The sequence below is a fragment of the Crotalus tigris genome, unplaced genomic scaffold (assembly GCF_016545835.1).
Source record: "Crotalus tigris isolate CLP2741 ecotype Arizona unplaced genomic scaffold, ASM1654583v1 scf7180000018229.695902, whole genome shotgun sequence".
Lineage (NCBI taxonomy): Eukaryota > Metazoa > Chordata > Lepidosauria > Squamata > Viperidae > Crotalus > Crotalus tigris.
The window spans coordinates 356,997-377,693 of record NW_024096895.1 but is presented as its reverse complement, the minus strand read 5'-3'; the positions used below and the strand labels follow the sequence as shown (position 1 = coordinate 377,693).

The following is a 20,697-nucleotide window of genomic DNA, read 5'->3' as shown; positions in this document are numbered from 1 at the left end:
GTCTTTAGACTAAGCACTGTTTTAGACTATGCGATGGAATCTTAAAAATCACAATTTAGAAAAAAGTTGCATTTGATTAAATTAAATTAATATGACTTTCTGATATATTTAATAATATCCCACTTCTGGCATATTAAAAAATTACAGTTCAAAGACAACATTTGTGTCTGTTCTGGGAGATGGAAAGTCTAGAAACACAATAAACAAACATTTGAAGTGGATCACAGTTGACATTTTGGGAGGCCACTGTTGATCTGAAGCCTCACATTGTATGCCCTAGTCAATTAAATCCCACAAACAAAAAAGCAACTATTTTAATAATTGCTGGAGAAGAGTTAAAAAACATTGTATTACATATAAATTTCCTGTAGCCTGTACCATGGGCACAGGGAATATGGCACTTTGGTTTCCTACTTTCAAGCTCTGTCACTGAGATATGGCCTGGGATCCAATAGCCCACTTGCTGAAGAAGGGTGCTGAGTCTATATCATCATTAATATATCAGATGGACTGTCTTGATTTGGAAACTGTGTGAAAATGGAAGGAGCATTTAAAATGGGTCATTAATAGGCTGAGCCAAATTGGTACTTGATGATCTGGACCTTTGCTGTAGGCACAGACCAGGCTGAACGAATCAAGCCAGAAGTTGGATCTTTTGCGATATTCTCTGGAGCAACGTCTGGCTGAACTGCCTGAAGATCATCCAAAGGCCTGCATCATCAAGGAGGAACTCATCTTGGCCTCCTCTCCTGCCTTCAGTGCCCGCAATACCAGTTCCTACCAGCATATCCAGTATAATACCCTATCAAAGCCATCTCCACTCACAGGTGACTGCATTCCCCCTTCTCCCTGGGCATAGGTTGGGTCAGTCTATTGCCAGAATGTTTCAGTTTAGTTATTGACTGTGTGTAATTCGGTCTGAGCCATTTAAGAAGGTGATATAGAAATGAAATTGTAATAATTAATAACAGCAACAATGAGAACATTCCACTTAGTCAGTATCCCCATCTCATACAGTAGTTGTTTTCTGCACTTTCTAATCCATTCTTAATGTACCTTCTTTTCCATACACAAATGAGATAATAGGATTTTTTTTGCCTGATCTCTTGCTGACTCTCTTAAGGCTCAAAGAAAGTATTGTTGTTTTGTTTTAAATGTTCCAGACTTTGGTTCTTAGCAGTTTTTTCTTGGCAGGGACCCTGGAAGTGCAGTTGTTAGGCTGCAGTGGGTTGCTGGAGGTTGTCCCAGGACGTACCCGTGGCTCCACTGTATGCCTGCCTTGCAACAGTCCTGGTGAAGCACGGCCTTCATTCATGAGCCGCGGGCGAGGGCTATATAATCGCAGTGGTAGTGTAAGTGGCAGGACCACCATCAAATCAGAAGATAACAGCAGTAAGTAGTCTTGAGAGTGATCTGCACTAAAATGAGAGAATGAATAAGAGGGATGTTAATATGTTTTAGTGTTGCATTGGTGTTAATGCAGTTTGGTCAGCATGAAATGAAATCTATTTTATTTGCTCTTTCTCAACATTCCAACTGTTTCTCTCGTAGATGAAATAAGTGCTGTATTGAAGCTGGACAATGGAGTTGTAGGCCAGACCGCTTGGAAATCCATTGGCCTACAAGCTTGGAACCAGGTTTTCACAGTGGAATTAGAAAGGGTATGTGCAAAGATGGTGCCTTTTTAATGGGCTTCAGATACCAGATCTGTGCTATATAAACATCTTTCTGCTCGTATCTCTGTAGCAAAGAAGTCATGTTACCCCCTCCAATTTCATGCCATAGTCACATGAATAATAACTGCAGGGAGAGGAATCAGATTATTATAGAAATTATTTTATTTTGTGTTCCATTTGATATTTTTCATATTTATTAAAGTGCATCTATTCATAATGATCTCTTTAGTGTACTCTTTGATATCACCATTCTTCAGATAGAGAAATATGGTGAAGCCCCTATTAACTGATTGTTGGGAAACAATTTGGATCTCGATGTAGGAATGGTGGATGTGTTGTGGAGACAGTGACTGCTTGCTGCTGATCTTTTTAATGGATCTCTTCTCTCCATATCAGTCAAGAGAGCTGGAGATTGGTGTCTATTGGCGTGACTACCGCAGTCTCTGTGCCCTGAAATACCTCAAGCTGGAAGATTTCCTTGACAATGAACGCCATGAAATTCACCTGGAATTGGAGCCACAGGGCACTCTGTTAGCAGAGGTAACAGAAAAAAAAAATGATTGGCGTCGAGCGGGGTGGGAAATAACTGACATTCTAGTACTTAGATTATTTTAATTGAGTGAGTGGATAGAAAGTGTTGAAATCCAAAAAGAGCATGGTAGCAGCAACATGTCCCAAATATTGTTCTGCAATACTTTTATACAGTGAATGAATTTAAACAATAGTGATTTCTTTATATAAGTGCTATATGTACAGTTGTGGAGAGAATGAAGGGAAAGCATTATTATCTACATCAGTGGTTCTCAACCTGTGGGTCGGGACCCCATTTGGGGTCGAACAACCATTTCACGGGGGTCACCAAACAACGCAGTCCGCCATTTTTTTCCCCTTTTCCTTAGCTGTGCTACTCCCTTTTATTCTATTGGCTTTTGAAAGCCAATAGAAAGACTCTCTTGAATAGAGTCTAATTCTATTGGCTTTCAAAAGCCAATAGGAATTGTCCAGGCTGTCTCTGCCCTGCTGAGCCCGCCAAAAGTCCCATTCTGCAAACGGTGCTGCACCAGTTGAGTAGTCCTTGACTTACGACTGGTTGAGTAGTCCTCGACTTACGACTGGTTGGGGGGTCGCGGCATTAAAAAGGTTGAGAACCACTGATCTACATGCTACTAAAAAAGTATTCAGGCATCTTATTTTCCTGTTTCCAGTTCTTGCGTGTAATAATTCCACCATTAATCCATACGTGCTGTATGTTTGCAACATCACATGCTTAGATATAAATCAATTACACGAGTTTTCCTTCCCCCCCCCCAAAGGGAGTGGAATGGGCCATTAGATGTCATGGGAGCCCCACCAATCTGGCCAATGACCAGGAATAATGGGGCTATAGTAGAGAGCAATGTCTTATGGACCCTAGATCCCATCTCTACTCGGGTGCTTCATTATAGAATCAGACATTTGCTTCTTAGTTTATTCAGCCTGTAGAGAAGGTCTATCCTTATCCAATATTGATACTGCATTGTATCAGAGTTAAAAGGATTCTTTATATAAAAATTGTTGTGTGAGATTCTTCAGTTTCTTCACTCAGCCTGTTTCGATTATACCATATCAGCAATGAAATGGAGAGGGAGTCAGGTGAAAAGAAACTGACAAAGCTTTAGTTATTTATTTGAATTTATTAGCTGCCCAATTCCAATGGATTCACCTTATTCCCAGAAGTTAGCAATTTTTCATGAATGTTAAAATCCCAAGTACTTTGAGACAGGAAACGATCTTCAGAAAACTCTTAACCAGTGACAATAAGACCCACATAGTTTATGATCAGTAACTCAAGAAGGACAAAACATTTCTTTCTTTTTCTTCTCTTTTTTATATTTTTGGTGTCATTGATTAGACATGGCACTATTTCCTGTTGTGAAAATTCAGTTTTTACAAATATGTTTTGAAATAGTGTTATTACTTTAAAATAATTATTCTTACTGAACCCCATTGCAATATGCTACTTGTGTACTGCCATTTAAAAAAAAAGGGACAAATCATCATCAAAGCTATTCCCATCCCACATCTTTCTATTTGCATAAATACCCCATATTTTAATCAACCTAGTTTTTTTCTTCATGTGCAACCCCCATGTTTAATATCAGATAAGATATTCCCTGATTATCTTTGAAAAATGATGTTGCAATTTTCAGCAATCAAATCAGTATATGATGATGGAATATTTTAGCTTTGGATTGGAACTAAATTGCCTTAAAACATGAATTATCTGTGGAATACCTCGATGTATAATTTATTACAGTTTATGTAACAGATAAGTGAAAATGTCCCTGTAATAAAAGCTCAACCTTAAAAAAAAAGAAAAAAAAGAATGAATAACTTGGAATTACTGAGCAAAATTGTCAAATAGTCTGGGACGAAATTATTATTTTTTGAGGTCTTACATATTACAAGATGCTAACTTTCAAATCATCATGAAATAATGGCTTATAATGAATAAATATTTCATCCTTTTAATATTGGTCAGTTTCTAATGGAAGTTTTTACTTTATGGAAAGATTTTGCCATCACAAACAATTCACATTACAAGATTATTTGCTTATAATTAACACTATCCTTGAGATGCTAAGTGAAGTCAAAATATTTCAGTTTTGTTGTGCTTCATTAACTGGGCTAAAGATTCTTATCCTGTCCATTTGTGACTCTCCAAAAGCCATACTAGATATGCTTGCTTGTACAGCCTCGAGGCTTTAGCATGGGGCCGGATCCCACACTTTGAACTCTTAGATATGCTGCTAAGATTTTGTATTATTTCAAGCTTTCATTTTTTAAAATCTTTTCCTGCTTTATTTGTTAAACCTATGGCCTTAATCATTTTGGGATGGTGTTTATTTTATATTTTAGCCAGGTTGTGATTCACTTTGAATGTATTAAAGATAAAGAGTTAGTAGGAAAGTCTTCATAAATAAACATCTGTGATTTCTGGTTAAAGGTTTGTTTTTTAATGTAGTAGATGGAGGTTTGATCTTTCGGCTACTGTAGAAAGTGGGGCAGTAGAACTGTGGGTGGGAGCCTTGCACTCTGAGGCTCATGTCTGATGAGGTGCTGATGATGGCTGATGAAGAGGAGCAGGACTGAATTCCTCCTTTTAGATGGAGGCTCTTCAGCCCCAGTCAGCCAGAGGTTGCTATTCGCATCTGGGTCAATCTAGCTTGCGAAACAGCCTGAGCCTTAAGGCTGCTTTTCACTGCAGCAGTGTTGCAGCAGGAGCTGTTTCTCAGGATGCACTGCCCCTTTGCCTGGCTTACAGTACACTCTCTTGCTGCAGGTTATCTTTTTTAACCCTGTCATTGAGCGCATACCCAAGCTCCAGCGACAGAAGAAGATCTTTTCCAAGCAGCAAGGTAAGGAATCAGACCACAGTTTGAATCTTGATCAGCCAGCCTTGAGTACTTCCTTAATCTACAGTGTTGAAGGACTGGTCATACCAATTGCCAGCTTGGTTAGCTGTGGGAGAGAAATGGCATTGGAAATAAAGTGCTAGAATATCACGTTGGCATATTTTTTTGTGTGGAATATCTGTTGTCGTTGTTGCATATCATGCGTGGTTGTTCACTGTATTCTCATTGTGTGACTGAGCAAGGGTGAGGATGAGCAGGCCAAGGATGAGCTTCTCCAAAGTATTTTCTTCTCCAAGGGAACATTTCCTACTAGAATCTCAGGCAGAAAAATAACTTACTGGCCTCCCCAATGAAATTTAGTCTTGTAACATACTCAACTATTTTCTTGCTGCATTTAAATGCTCCATTCCATAACTTGAACACATCATTTTCAAAAAATGGCTTCAGTAGTTGCTTTCATTAAATGTTAAATACCTGCATCTTTTATGAGAGAAATACACATGCATGGGTATCTGGAAACATGCATAGCATACTTTAAATATTAAGAGTACCTCAATGCCTCAATAATACTTCAATAATTTAATCTAATCCTTACAAAAGATCCTTTACCATAACAGCTTTATTGTAATCCAGTCTTTGGGGACAGGCTGAAACATGTATAGCGTACTTTAAATATTAAGAGTACCTCAATGCCTCAATAACTGAGTTTAATGAGGATTGGAATCCAATAACATTTGGAGGCCTTCAGGTTTCCCAGTCCATGTTGGATGGAGCTGAAGGTAAAAGGATAATAGCTTATATTGGATATACAACAGATCTGGCAGAAGGGGCATGCTGCAGACCCTGTCAGTCAAGGAATTTTAACTGGTCGGGTCCAGGAGAAGAAGAGTCATTTCTTCCCTAGTTCCCACCCTCTGGAACATTGTGCCCCTCTAGATGAGATCTGCCCCCACCCCCGTGGTTTTCCGAAAGGGCCTGAAGACCTGGTTCTGCCAGTTGGCTTGTGGTCCCAGTGGGATGGTCCATGATGGAGATAGTTAGTGGACTAAGAAGATCTCATTTATATTGGCTATGTATACATTTAATAAATAAAGTAGCAAATATAAGTTTTAATCTAAGCATTTCATAACCCACTTTCTTGGCCATTTATGTAGACTTAGTTCTTACATTGTTGTCTCATCTTGGGGATTTGATCCGATACAGTATGTTTGGATTTATTCATGAATGTATGGTATTTGGATGGAGGCTAATACTAATTTCTGTTTTCCCTATGGCATTTTTCTGCATAAATATATAAAAACATAAATGGTTAAATTTGAATTGATGAAGGCAGGTTTGAGAATTTTCCTGTACCACTGATCTCATACATTTCATGATTCCTGATTTTTATGGATTAGTGTAGCACTAGGCTATTAGGTAATCAAATGATCCTTTTTGAATGGCTGGGATCAGCTTAGCAACTGGTTCATATGTATAACCATTTTTATGTCCCCCAAATTAATCACTTTTTGTGACCTTCTGACAAGCAAAGTCAATGGGGAAGCTAGATTCACTTAACAACCGGATTACTACCTTATCAACTGCAGTGATTCATTTAACAACTGAGGCAAGAAAGTTTGTAAAATGGGGCAATACTCAATAACTGCCTCACTTAACAACAGAAACATTGGGCTCCATTGTGGTCGTAAGTTGAAAAGTACCTGTATTTCTTGGCTGCTGTGGAAATGGGATGCTAGCTCTGTGTGTCTTTGGTTTGATCCCAGACATTTGATCCCCTTAAACGTGTATGCCTGCCTATGTCTCATCACTTGCAAAATTCCAGCTGTTCTTCTTCATCTTTGTCTTTCCTAGGGAAAGCTTTCTTGCGTGCTCGTCAAATGAACATTGATATTGCCACATGGGTACGTCTCCTGCGACGCCTCATTCCCACTGCCAGTAGTACAGGGACTTATAGCCCCTCAACGCAGATGACTCCAACATCTGGCTCAGAAAGTAGGCAGAGCTCTGGGTAGGTATTTTATATACTTGAAGGTCAGGGGTGAGCAGCTAAAAATCTTAGCGGCTGCAGCATTTATAAACCATGTTTTCATGTTTCATATTATACTCATTTTACTTTGTTGCTATTGGCTGATGAAAGAAAGCTAAGGTTTGGATATTTCTGAAGCCGTATATTTGAGGAAGGAAGGGAGTCCCTGCAGATTTTACTCCGCTGGTCATAACTGACTATAAGGGGCCCATTCCAAGGACCATTGAGCCAATGCTGTCCAAAGGCAGTCATGTGACCGGCATGATATCATGGAGCACTGTCTCCTTCCCACCAAAGTGGTACTCACATTTGCATGCTTTCCAACTGTTAGATTGGCAGGAGATAGGCAAAGATGGGAGTTCACTCATCGAGCAATGCTCGGTTTTTGAACCTGGGCTGTCGGCTTTCTAGCCAACAAGCTCAGCATCTTAACTGCTGAGCCATTGCACTGTCTATATTTAAGGGGCTAATATAAAATTCCTTGGATGTCCTGCTAAATCACCTCAGGATTATAGACCTAAAATAAAATCTGTCCCCATGTGTAGCTTACAACATCCCTTACTATTGACTGTGAAGGCTAGGACTGCTTTTTATTTGTAATTCAGAAACATTTGGAAAATATCTGTGTCTTGACCCCTGGAGTAAATACCTTAATTAACACAATTTCTCCTCAGGTTGTAGTTTCTGTGGTAATTTTCCACGTAATTCTTCCCCCCATCCAGGGACATTGCCATTGAGAAGCTGAACTTGGAAGGGGATAGAGTTCAAATTGGGCATTTGGGCCAGGATGATCCTGAGCTTCCTGAGAAGGTCTTACTGGTAAGTGTCTCTTTTTCAGTTTGGCAGGCAGGGAAGCTGCTATTTTCCAGCAGTTACTTCTTTTTTTATATTTCTATTTCTTTACAGACTTCACAAGCTGAGGAGGAGGTCTTTCAAATGGAGTTAGGTTCAGGAGGTGAGACTAGAGGATCTGAAAATATTTTTCACAGGTAGGTAACAGCTTTCTCCCATTTTCTGCCATCATAGACCCTTTACTTGTTTTATCTTGCTATTAATTACTCTTTCCTGTGAAATGGCTCACTTACATCTCTAACTCCTTGTTCTGTCAGCATATTATAAACAGTCTGTGTTGCAAATAAATGCATAGTTGTTGATACACTGATTTTCTACCTAGGATTTGCTTCATTAAATGTGCACAATGCATAGTGCTTCAAAAACTCTAATGCATATAGTGATGTCTGAAACGAGGATACAAATGTCACCAGTACAATGTCTGATAATAAATGACTTAATTCCCCATCATGGCAGAACATCCACAGTGTGCTGTGCTCACCTTGCAAACAGTGAATTCTAATGGGATTTGAGTTAATATATCTCTCGGCAAAACACAGTTAATTTTCTTGTCTTTAGATGTTTCTTTGCTTTTGCTCCCTCTCCTTGACCTACATCTCATATGTGCTTACTGATAAAATTATGCTAATCAAATCTGGTGGTATGCCATCAATTACATCTGCATTTACCCCATATAAGTATTCATGTGATCGTGCAAGATACAATTATTTTGATAAGTCCCTGTATACAGAAATGGGGTTATTTATTTATTTAGCTCATTTCAATCCTGCTTGAATGATCCGGAACTTATTTACCTGGTAGATAAATAATGCCTGTCTCAAATTTCCTTCTTGACCTGTTTAGATGTAGTTCCCACAGTGATCATCAGTGGCCATGTTGGCTAAGGGATTCTAAAGTCCACAAATCAGGAGAATTGGGAAAAGTTGTTTTAGATATTCATAGGAAAAAGGAATGCCCAGAGCTGATTTTGCTAAATCGTTGACTTTAACAACTTTATTTTTTGTATAAGGATTTCTGTATGTGTGTTGGGGTAGAGCTGGAGGTAGGGAGCCACCCTTGACTTTTTCTTTTATTTTGTAGCAGCCATATGAGAAAAACACCTCTCACTATGGATGATTTCCATTTTGTAGCTGTGCTAGGTCGCGGGCACTTTGGCAAAGTGAGTATTGCATACCCTCCCTCCAGTTTTTCCCAATGTCTCTCTCTCAATACAAAACGTCTGTCTCCATCTTGATGGATGCAGAATCATAATGAGAGTAAACAGTGTTTGGAATGTGGCAGTCCTGTTCCTTTCATCTTTAATATATGTTACTGTTAAGAAAAGAAAAAGAGAGATAGAATGGTATACATTGAAACAGCTCGGTTTTTAAACTTAGCATTAAACCTTGACAACACAGAAGAATATTGATCAGTCTTTCCATTATATCAAAAAAGAACCAATTCCTAAACAGAGAGCAAACAACTAATACCAGCTCAAAATTTTAAATCTAGATACTACATTTGATCTTAGTTAAAAATTCTTGGTAGCACTGTCTTTTTCTGTCATAAATGAGTAATATTTTTGTTACAACTTTAATACTGGAAATTCAATAAAATATTGGTTAAAAAAGGAACCACTCCTTTCTATCCTATCAAAGAGGGTCAGATAATAATTTAGTTCCATAGTGAAATGCAACTCAGCATATGTAGGCATACTAATAAAGCTGACATTGAAGACAGTTAAAGCCCCTATCATTATATAATATTTTTTTTAGATTAATTTTTCCTCAACAAGTCTTTCAAAACTTTAATAGGTCTCCTTTGTAACTCCAGTACAGGTAATCCTTGACTGAAAACACCACAGTTGGGCCCCAAATCTCTATCATTTGAGTGAAGCAGTCATTAAGTGACGCTTCACGTGACTGCTTTGCTCAACAACCACAATCCCATCTCACCTAGTTGCTGAGGTTAAGCAGAATGTGGGAGTGCCTCAAGGGATGGTGGAAGCTCTGGGAAGCCCAGGGCCCATTGGTACACAGAAACCTTCTATGGGCATTCCAGGAACTATAATGTATGCAAAGCTACCACAGTCCTGCAGGCCTTCAGACTGCTCTCCACCCAGCCATGCATGGGAGCCCTTAGCTAGTTCCAGGGGTTACTGGGACATATGAAGCTGCTGTGGTCCTGGACCTGCTTCTCTCCTAGCAGTATGTGGGAGCTTCAGCTGGCTTCTGGGGCTACCGGCACACACGAAGCTGCCACTGCCCTAGACGCTTTGCCCTGCTCCCCATCCAGTCACCCAGCCATGTGTGGGAGCACTCAACTTACCTTGTCATTTTTCTGAAGCTTTTGACAGACACGGCAGCCAATGAGAGGGGTGGTCTTCCTCCAGAGGTGGCCTCATGCCATTCTACAAGTGGGTGCTGTTCTTGCAATCCTTTAGGAGAGGGGTCTCCAACCTTGGCAACTTTAAGACTTGTGGACTTCAACTCCCAGAATTCCCCAGCCAGCCATGCTTGCTAGGGAATTCTGGGAATTGAAGTCCACAAGTCTTAAAGTTGCCATTGTAGGTTGTCTTGCATATGTTCTAAAAGCTCCAAAACTTTATTTTTCAAGTTTTTTTAAGTTTTTTATTTTCCCCTGAAACGTGCAGTCATATGGCTACAAATATATGCCTTAAATGTATCCAAAACAACGATTTTAAGGAATCTTTTCATAACATATATGTATCTTGGAAAAAATAGGATGACACTGTTTATAACTGTTGGTGTTACCAAAACAAGATCAGTTATTGCAATAGGACTTATATTACATTTATATGCCTGATCAGAATCAAAATACTAAAAAACAATCAAGCTGAGAACAAACCTGATGCAGAGCTGAAAGATATTTTTTTCTCTGTGAGCCTGCTTTGCATTTCCTGACCACTATTCTTAGTCACTGATCAATATCTTAAATAACGACTTTGCTTCTGTTCATGTTTTATATAGGTGTTGTTATCTGAGTTACACCGAACAAAAGAACTGTTTGCTATTAAGGCCTTAAAGAAAGGGGATATTGTTGCAAGAGATGAAGTAGAGAGGTGAGTTAACTGTGAGTTAGAAATGGAAAGGGTAAATGCCCAGACAAATATGTAATCATAGTATAGAACTGCTCAAATGTGCAAGTGTATTAAAGTCTGTTCTTTTTTAATGATGTGTAGTTGTGCACCACTGCAATTATGAAAGTGATAGTTAACATGACTAAGGATCGAATTGCATATAGCTGTCTTCCATCTTGATAATAATTTCCCCCCTCTTCCTAGCCTGATGTGCGAGAAGCGGATTTTTGAGATTGTGACCCAAGCACGGCATCCTTTCCTAGTGAACCTTTTCGCCTGTTTCCAGACACCCCAGCATGTCTGTTTTGTCATGGAGTACACAGCAGGTGGAGACCTCATGATGCACATACACACTGATGTTTTTTCAGAGCCACGTGCAACGTAAGTGCCACATCAGAGAGAAGACAGACCTTACAGTACAAAAAAATGCATCTAAAGGGTTCCTGAAAGAACCTTGTTGGGTGCCATTTTAAATGTTGCTATCCTTCCAATATACTGAGAGCAGATTTTCAGCCCCATTTATTTGTTATATCATTATTCTCTCTTAGATTATAGCTCCCACAAATGGGAATCATTGTTGATTACCAGAATAGAGCTGGCATTACCTCTGCTGCAGGGTTTCACAGTTTGTTTTCACCTTCAGGTTTTATGCTGCTTGTGTCGTCCTGGGCCTGCAGTTTCTTCATGACCACAAGATAGTATATAGGTATGTATCACTGTTAAAGCCATTCCATATGTTCCCTTTCTTTCATAGTCTTTTCTGCATCTTTTCACATCATCATATTATTATACCATAGGTAGTACTCATTTACTGACCACAGTTGGGATTGGCAACTCCATTGCTACTGACAGAGTTGGAAAGTGAAATGTCATATGACTGCAGTAACTTATGATTTCTGTTCTAGCTGCAGTTATTAAGCAAATCACCTTGGTTATTAAACATGTCATATTATTTTAACTTGTGACTTCCTGCCAGCTTCCCTATTGACTTTGCTTTGAAGATCATCGATGGCAATCACATGATTCCAGGACACTGTAACCATTTTAAATATGCACTGATTGCCAAGTGCCCAAATTATAATCATGTGGGGGGGGGCACTGACGGTTGCAAGTATGAGGACTAGTCTCCTTTTTCAATGTGGTCTCAACATTGGTTGCTTAATGAGCAGTCAGTAAGGAAGAACTATTTGCATATTAATTTCCAATTCTTTTCATATGAGTAACTACATTCACTTAGCAAGGATAAGCGTTGTTCAAACCATTTCTCCTAAACTTGACTTTTGAAATGTAGTAATGTCTTTAGATCCTGCCACAAAGAGCTAAGGTTATAATGGAGGATTCCTGTTTAAAACGTTTAGTAATTCCATTGTCTGATTTTTGTGGCAGTAAGTAAGAATTCCTGCAAAATGCAGTAGTTATTTTACTTAAAAGCTTTCTTATCCTTCAGGGATCTGAAGCTGGATAACCTACTATTGGACACAGAAGGCTTTGTGAAAATTGCAGATTTTGGCCTCTGCAAAGAAGGTGATTTGGGGGGATGGGTTAATTTCTCCAAAGTTGGCATAAATATTTTAAATAAAATGAAAACATAATGTGTCTCTCGGATTATGCTGGCTTGATTAGTAGAAGCTGATCTGCAACTGTTCCAAAAAAACTTAGGTGTCCGTTAGGGAGAGCAGAACTGCAAAAGAGGTGAGAGAAGCATCTATTTTGCCAAGATTTTTTGTACAATCATCATGCATGTATTGGTAGTCTTGTGATACACAAAAATATAAAAGTTAGCAGTAAATGTTGGGGAAAAATTCCTATTCTGGGGGATTTCTAGGGGCTGTGGTCAATGACATCAAAATGTCAAATATAAGCAGGTGATCAAGTCCCGCACCATTTTACATTTTACAGCATTAAGGGGTGGGTTGGGACTTCAATTGCTCATTTTTACACTCACATTTGGATGCCATTCCCGCTCCCCCGGGCTGTGGACAATGCTGTTCCTATTTCAGAACTTTCTATGAAGATTTTGAAATTTTTGATGTTCTCTACACTTTTGTTGAGGATTGTTGCTGAAGTCATATTTCTTTTTGTTTTCCAGGAATGGGCTATGCTGACCGTACCAGCACATTCTGTGGGACACCAGAGTTTCTGGCTCCTGAGGTGCTTACAGACACCTCCTATACAAGAGCAGTCGATTGGTGGGGCTTGGGGGTCCTTACCTATGAGATGCTTGTAGGTGAGGTAAGTCACCCTTATATAATTACGGAAAATGGCAAGTGGGACAAAAAAGGGTTTTGGATTAGATGCTTGGGAATGGGTCTTTACTGTTTGAAATCATGCCATTAAACATTAAGGGAAAAATAAACTAAGTAGTGTATTTATATGTGTGGCAGGGAGCTTGATACAGGAGGCTAAAGTATTTCTTAATCTGGGCAACTTCCAAGTGTGTGGCCTTCAGACTCTCAAAATTCCCCAGGAAACATGGATGTTGCTTGAACTCTGGGAGTTTAAGACTGGAAACTATCCAGGTTTGGAGATTCTGATCCAGTTTCTCAAGTTTTTCCGGGAATCTAGGATTGGTGAGGATGGATGGAATTGATTCTGAGAAGGATGGAAGAATCCAGACTAATATCCAATTCTGTCCCAATTGATGTTGTAGTCCCCATTCCCAGGAGACGACGAAGAAGAAGTATTTGACAGCATTGTCAACGATGAGGTGCGCTACCCCCGTTTTCTTTCCACAGAGGCAATTGGAATCATGCGCCGGGTGAGTGCCTCCTGCTTCAGCTGTAAATTTGCTAGGACTAAAACTAGAGAAGAGATTCTTCTAATGGGGTTGTAGGATTAGGAGAACACAGGGAGGGAGACTTGAACATAATGAACATAGGTTTAGTTGCAATGTTTCCATACTGACATTAGATTTGGGGTAGGCAGGAAAACATAAAACAGGATATAGCCATGGAAAATATTGTTCTGGGCTTGGAGGAGATGGTGGTGGGTAAGACCTGTTTTGTCTGCCCTTATTGATTTGATGTTGACAACCTCAATTTTCATTTAGCTGCTGCGTCGGAATCCAGAAAGACGCCTGGGTTCTAGTGAGCGTGATGCGGAGGATGTGAAGAAGCACCCATTTTTCAGAGTAAGTACCTTGTTCCTTTTCTGTTCTTTCTTCAGATTGTTAGTTATGGATTCTTTCAAAAAAAGTTCTGCACTATCTTCTGGGCTGAAACTATCAATTGAGATCATCCTTCACTAGAGCTATACTAGAACAACCAAGACAGTATTCCTTTGTGCCTTCTTAGAGAAAGACACACTGTTGTAGCATAAAAAGCAGTCCCTTATATGTCTGCTTTAAAGGCAGAGAAATTTTAATCCATTAAAACATAGGCTACTTTCATATATCTGATCACATTTATGCTATTAAAAAAAGCAGTCTTGTTGCACCCAAAAGACTTTTACTGTCTGTGGACAGTTTCTCTTTTTCTGAAGTGGGAGATTTCCTGCACTATTTCTGCATCTAAAATCTATAGCTCGAATGAAGTACAGTAGAAATGGCCACCAAATGAGGATTTTGAAAAGAAAGCTTCTTGCTAGGACACGGATGGTTTTTATTGTTAATTATTGCTGTAGGCTCCATATATTTCCAGCATCTTGTAGCTTATTTTGCATACTTTTCTTGCTTCAGTTATTCAGTGTGTTATTTATTTATATAATTTCCTTTTCTAATTTAATAGTAACAATCATCTCAAAGAAGTCAAGAGTTCTTACTTTTTTCCCCCCTGTACACAGAGCATTGAATGGGAAGCTTTGCTGGCTCGTAAGGTCAAACCACCCTTTGTGCCAGTAATTAAGGGCCGTGAAGACATCAGCAACTTCGATGAGGAGTTTACAGCTGAAGCAGCTGTGCTGACACCACCCCGTGAATCACGGCCCCTCACTCAAAAGGAACAGGATGCCTTCAAAGATTTTGATTATGTCTCCAGCGTCTGCTAGCTCTGGAAGTGACGGCAAGGAGACCTCCTCAACACTGCCAGCTCTGTGAGGCAGAATTCTGTTCCTCCATTGACTCAAGACACTTCCTAGTACTGCCTGCTAGCCCCAGAAGCAAAATCCAGAAAACCCCAATCACATTGCTAGCAAAATGTGGAATGAGTAGTGTTTCACCAATGTATGCCTGCTCTGGGATTAGAAGGGCAAATTCCAGTAATGTTTTTGCATTGTCCAGACAACAGCATAATTCATGCAGAAAGGTGGGCACCTGCTGGCTCAAAGGGAGGGGAGGAAAGAGAAAGAACGGGAGAAAGAAAGAAGGAAAGCCAAACATAACTTGGTCAACCTGCATCTTCATGAAACTGTTGCATACGATGATTTCCAAACTTTCTGCTGGAACAAGCAAAACTATTATTAGGAATCCACCAGTACTGGAGATTCTGAAGTCAAAGGGCCATTCTTTGCCCTAACATACTGAAGGATTTTTTAAAAGCATATTGTGAAAAAAAGGGGTTGCCTTTCTGATAACAGTTGCTGAAATTCACTGCTTGAAATTCTAACCCAGAAGGGAAAACTGAATCTCATTCTGCATCACAGCTTTCTATCAGTGCACAAACTCTCTTGGGTCGATTTTGAACCAACTCTGTAATTCTGGGCTTTCTTTACAACCATTTGCAAAAAGCTCATGGTTTTTTTCCCCTCAAGAAGTATCTCCATGTTCATAAGATAGACATATGTACTGCTAGTGAATGTGTGTAAATTATTATCTTACTCTTCCTGGGAATTCACAGGCTTTGTACCCATCCCATAGCAGTAGCTGGGGCAGAAAGCTTCTTAAGGTCCTAGGTCCCATACTCTGAACAAATTTGTTTGGGTATTAGTGAACATCTAGATCTGGTTGGGAAATAACGGCATTAAAATAATTGCAAGAAACAATCAAGAAAATAGTGGCACCAAATGAAAAATTATTGCTCGTGTGATTCTGGTCACCAAATTATAGTAATTTAATGAAAGTTACATCACACTTGAATAGTGTAAGAACTATATACCTGCACCTTCACCACAGCTAGTTTTCAGTTAAATGGCCAACAAACCATACATACAGAGGCTTATTTAATAAACTGGAGGAGAATTTCTCAGGACAAAATACTTGATTCAGTGAGGGGATATACTTGATTATAGAGCAAAATCATTGTGGATTTCAGAGCAACATGAACTCAAATCCATCATTTGGAAGTAATGATCAAATTGTTTAATTTCCATTTTATATCCCAGTTCTCTTGGAGATCTGCACACTATTATGCCAAGAGAGTATATCAGACCTCAGGAGAAAAAGTGGTTGAGACTCTGGATGCTTTCAGACAGATAATGTAGACCTCTATAATAATAAAAAAAGTCTTGCTATTTTAGTTTATTTTTCTGTAGTAGATCTGTAGTTAAAGAGAAGAAAGGGAGATGAAGAGATAGAAAACAGAAAAGTTATAAGTGAACATCAAGGACATCAGAATATGAAATACACAAATAAGACAGAATGGGTTTGTATAACTCTGTAGACTAAAATGTAGCTGGCTAATTTATGGTTTAGTGTGTTGTGCAAAGTTGGTGGGATTGGCTTATGATTTAATAGAAGTCAGCCATTGCCCAGACGCTTCTTGTTAATTTGGTAGCTTTATCAAGAATTCTGCCTCTATTCCTAACTTTCACTAGTGACAATGTACTTGTGCTTGCCCTGCTCTGCCAACAAGAAGATAAACTGTACAGGGCTGGATAGAGTTTTGAATTATTGCTCTGGCAAATAAAATATTCATGAAGAAAGAGGCAATGAGAAAGGAGAAGGTCTTTGCAGTGTATCTAATGAAAGCAAAATTCTGTTCAGAATGCAACATCTACTATTATAATTGTCCACATTAAAATAACTTCATTAGGTTCCTTCTGTATCATAAGCACTTGTCCTACAGAATGATTGATTGCCTTTCTTCAGCCCTCATTAGGAGATATTCTGCTTTTTATTAATCTGACTTCCTTACAGATAGTCTGAAATTTTTGAATGCAGATACATAAGGAGCATAAACAAAAATGGCAATATCTCAAGTGTAGTATATTATCTTTTTTTTAAAAAAAAATAGTAAGCTGTGCCTAGTACTATAGTTATGGCTGGGTAAGAATATTTTTAGAGGTCACTGCCATCACTTTGTGCAAGATTGCCAAAGTGCGTCCCTTTAAAATACACTTGGTCAAAAGACTTGAATAAACCTGCCATTTTTAAGAAATACAAGTTTAATTTGTTAAATAAAACAGGACATAATTTTTATATTTTTCTTTTTTCTCAAAGAAGACTTTTCAAATCTCATGTAGACCTGTATGAGAAAATTGAAGGATTGGAACAGACAATAATTTTCATTTAAAGAAAACAACAAAGGTTTCTTCTAGATATAAATTGCTGTTTCAGAAGAGTAGGAGCATGGATTTAATACTGTGTTTTGCATGACAAGGAAAAGGCAGTCACTCTTTTGGGAAGGATTAAGAATGAGCCTTAGAAAGGAACTCAAGCACATATGTGATTTATTTAAGAGTTTGAGGTTTTAATTTTTGTTTGCTCCTTCTGTACCTGGGCATTACATTACCAATGCAGACATCTGGACAACCAAAAAGATGGAAAAAAAACTTGCAGTCATCTGTGGGGTTTTTTTGAAGCTCGAATATGGCAGACCACTACTTGCTTTTTTCTTTAATCACCAGAAAGATGGATACATTAATTATTATTAATTGCAGCACAGCCTGCTTTAAAATCAACTTCAAGTTTCAGTTCTCTATTATGGAGGCAGTCCTGGGGCAATCCAGATCACAAGAAACTTCAGCATTGCAACATGAGTTCTGAAGAATAGCCTTTATTAGCAGAATGGGTTTTAACTACCTGCGTGCCTCTACTTCTGCCTTTTAGATCTTTTCCAAAGCATGTCTAATCTTAGTAGCTATGTGAATTTGTGCTAAGAGACACCATCATGCTAAAACTGTCATATTTATTAAGTTTCCTTTACTAATGTTACTACCTCTGTTGCCTGACCAGAACCACACTGTGTTATAAAGCCTGAGTTTTAAACTGTATACATTTCAATACAGTTGTATTGAGCTTAGCAAAATATTAGAAGATATTGGCAAAAAAAAAAAAATCCTTTAGCTGAACAGTACAATTCATCATTCAAGGGGGTAGGGCATGTGAAAGGTATTCTAGCTTTCCTTCAGATTAGATTCCTAGACCCAGCCTAGACCCACCGTCTTAGCTTTACAATGATATTTTAAGTAAAGTTTGATAGCAGAGGGGAAATTAACATAAGTTTCCATAAGAAAGAATGTAATCTGTTGGATGCAGAGTACTAAGACCAAATTCCTAAGTCTTAAGACTAGAGAGTAAATGTGTGCATTACAATAAAGTGCAAATAGTTTTCCAGGAAAGTTGTTGAATTAGGTGCTCATTCTCCTTTATTGCTTTGTTACAAAATAAACCACCTTGTTTATCATGCATAACCTCGTACTAGATGAACAGTGACTACAAAAAGGTGACCGTATGATTCTAGACAGAGATCTGATTACTGTGAAATTGCTCCATATTAGTCTGGATTGTCTTTTATATAACATTTGTTTTTGCAACATTGAAGCCAGTGGAACTAAATCATAAATTGTGGCAAGTTTGATTTTGTAGCCTCATTACTACACTGATAAAGATAAGTTTCCATAATGCCATTAGATTTATGGGGAATCTGCACAAAAAGCATAAATTCCCTATCAGTGCTTGGTTGGATTCACTTTGGCAGCACCAATTAATTTGTCTTTGGAAACTAGGGAAATTTCTCTCTCATACACACAGAGGGAGGAAAGAGGTGGTTCTGAACCAAAGATAAGGTGACTGCTTCAACTAAACAGCTCAATAAAGCATATCCCTGTATTAGGAAACTAGTACAGATCTTCATCTGAAATACTGCCTCTTACTATTTTGGAGGGATAACCAAAGTTGCTCTTGTAAAAGTTTTCATAATAGTTTCATATTCATTTCTTCTTCCACTTAATATTCTGTATTCTTTACAACTTAAGTACAAGTAGCCTTCGTTTAACTACCACAATTGGGACTGGCAATTTGATTGTTAAACAAAGCTGTTGCTAAGTGAAACTGTACTTACAACCTTACTTCATCTTTTTCTTTGCTTTATAGACCCTGCAAGGATTGTTATTTTTTTTATAACTGCAAACAGTCACTAAACAAGGCAGTCATTAAATTGAGGACTACCTATAGAAGGTAATTGAAATAAATGCTGAATCAGTACACAGGTAACTCAATTTACAACTGTTTGGTGATCAAAGTTACAATGGGACTGAAAGAAGTGACTTACAACCAGTTCTTGCATTTATGACTTTCACAGCATGCCCATGGTCACATGATCACAATTCAGGCGCTGGGCAACTAGCATGTGTTTGGATGGTTGCAGTATTCTGGGGTCATGTGATCCACATTTGCAATCTTCCCAGCTGGCTTCCAATGAGCAATGGGGGAAGCAGGTTCATTAAACACCCATCTTGCTTAGAAATTATGGTCTTGACTGTGGTTGTACATTGAGGACTGCCTGTAGAGGTTGATACCCAAGTTTGAAATAATAAATTAGTATTTCTGCATAGTAAGGATCTTTAATTTATTAATCCCCTCTCTTGTGATACATATATTGTATGACAGTATGATGTGGCCACTATCAGCACAACACTAATTATGAGTTTTTGTTGCATGGGATAGTAATGTGTGAGAGAAAAATACTATCTATATTGAGCCATTAGGAAAAGCTATTGAAACGTCTATGTAGGTAAGCTTTTTATCTGCTTGCCTATTACTGAAATGACACCCAACCAAGAGACTGTGGTGTGGCTTAACCTTTATGCTGCAATTCAGTATGCATTGTCTTGAATGTAAACCAGACTGAGTAGAGATGCTCAGGATTGGATTTTTAGCAATCTACCCAGTGGTGGGATTCAAATATGTGAATAACCGGTTCTCTATGTGGAAGCTGCTTACGGAACTCCATTCTGGGCCTGGGCAACAAAAAATTATCTACCGGTTCTGCCAAAGTGGTGTGAACTGGCTGAATCCCACCACTGAATCTACCCTATTTGGTTTTGCTTGCAATCTGCTTGAAGCAGGAGACAGCGTCTAGGGAGGATCCTCCTCTACTTTTGCTGGCCCTTTTTATATATGTCTTGAGACTACAAACCTGGCCATTAGTAAGACCGGAAGAGGAACCATTCAGTCCAACAACTTCTTAGATTCGTATCCCACCTGTCCAGGGGCTCACGTGGTCATAAAGAGACCTCTATTTCTTTCCACAAGCAATCCTGGGTTGGCCAGGGCTGAAACAAAACGACAAGCCCAAAGTCAGGCAGTGCGTTTTCTGAGTCCCACTCCTTAAACCAAGTTGATCGTTTGAGTATGTACATGTCTGACAATGGGTAAGGTCCAGACACGGGGAAAAGAATAAATAAGCAGTAATGCAAAAAGCAATCATTTTTGCCGTTAGATATTCCAGCGGCTCGGGAGGGCTGGTTGCAAGAGAACTGAAAAGTATCTCTACGCAGATCATATTGAAAACGGTCAGGAGGAGAAGAGAATTATATATTGCAAACAATATACATATTGTTTCGATTCTCAAC

The 20,697-nt window shown here is 38.8% G+C and overlaps 1 protein-coding gene across 5 annotated transcripts in view; it reads left to right on the top strand.

The window, feature by feature from the left end:
- Nucleotides 1-19,674, top strand: part of PKN1 (protein kinase N1) — a 78,039-nt gene extending 58,365 nt beyond the window's left edge. For 4 of the 5 annotated variants that reach the window (XM_039349181.1, XM_039349183.1, XM_039349180.1 and 1 more), the window contains 17 exons: nt 614-827; nt 1,195-1,392; nt 1,552-1,661; nt 2,073-2,216; nt 4,999-5,074; nt 6,923-7,079; nt 7,820-7,916; nt 8,004-8,086; nt 9,030-9,108; nt 10,919-11,010; nt 11,233-11,409; nt 11,672-11,734; nt 12,476-12,552; nt 13,118-13,260; nt 13,679-13,786; nt 14,078-14,158; nt 14,809-19,674. In XM_039349181.1, coding sequence (XP_039205115.1) covers nt 614-827; nt 1,195-1,392; nt 1,552-1,661; nt 2,073-2,216; nt 4,999-5,074; nt 6,923-7,079; nt 7,820-7,916; nt 8,004-8,086; nt 9,030-9,108; nt 10,919-11,010; nt 11,233-11,409; nt 11,672-11,734; nt 12,476-12,552; nt 13,118-13,260; nt 13,679-13,786; nt 14,078-14,158; nt 14,809-15,012 — 2,103 coding nt within the window. In that variant the 3' untranslated portion in view covers nt 15,013-19,674. The remainder of the gene's footprint in view (nt 1-613; nt 828-1,194; nt 1,393-1,551; nt 1,662-2,072; nt 2,217-4,998; nt 5,075-6,922; nt 7,080-7,819; nt 7,917-8,003; nt 8,087-9,029; nt 9,109-10,918; nt 11,011-11,232; nt 11,410-11,671; nt 11,735-12,475; nt 12,553-13,117; nt 13,261-13,678; nt 13,787-14,077; nt 14,159-14,808) is intronic. The other variant, XM_039349182.1, reaches the window with a different exon arrangement.
- The last annotated feature ends 1,023 nt before the right edge of the window (nt 19,675-20,697 follow it).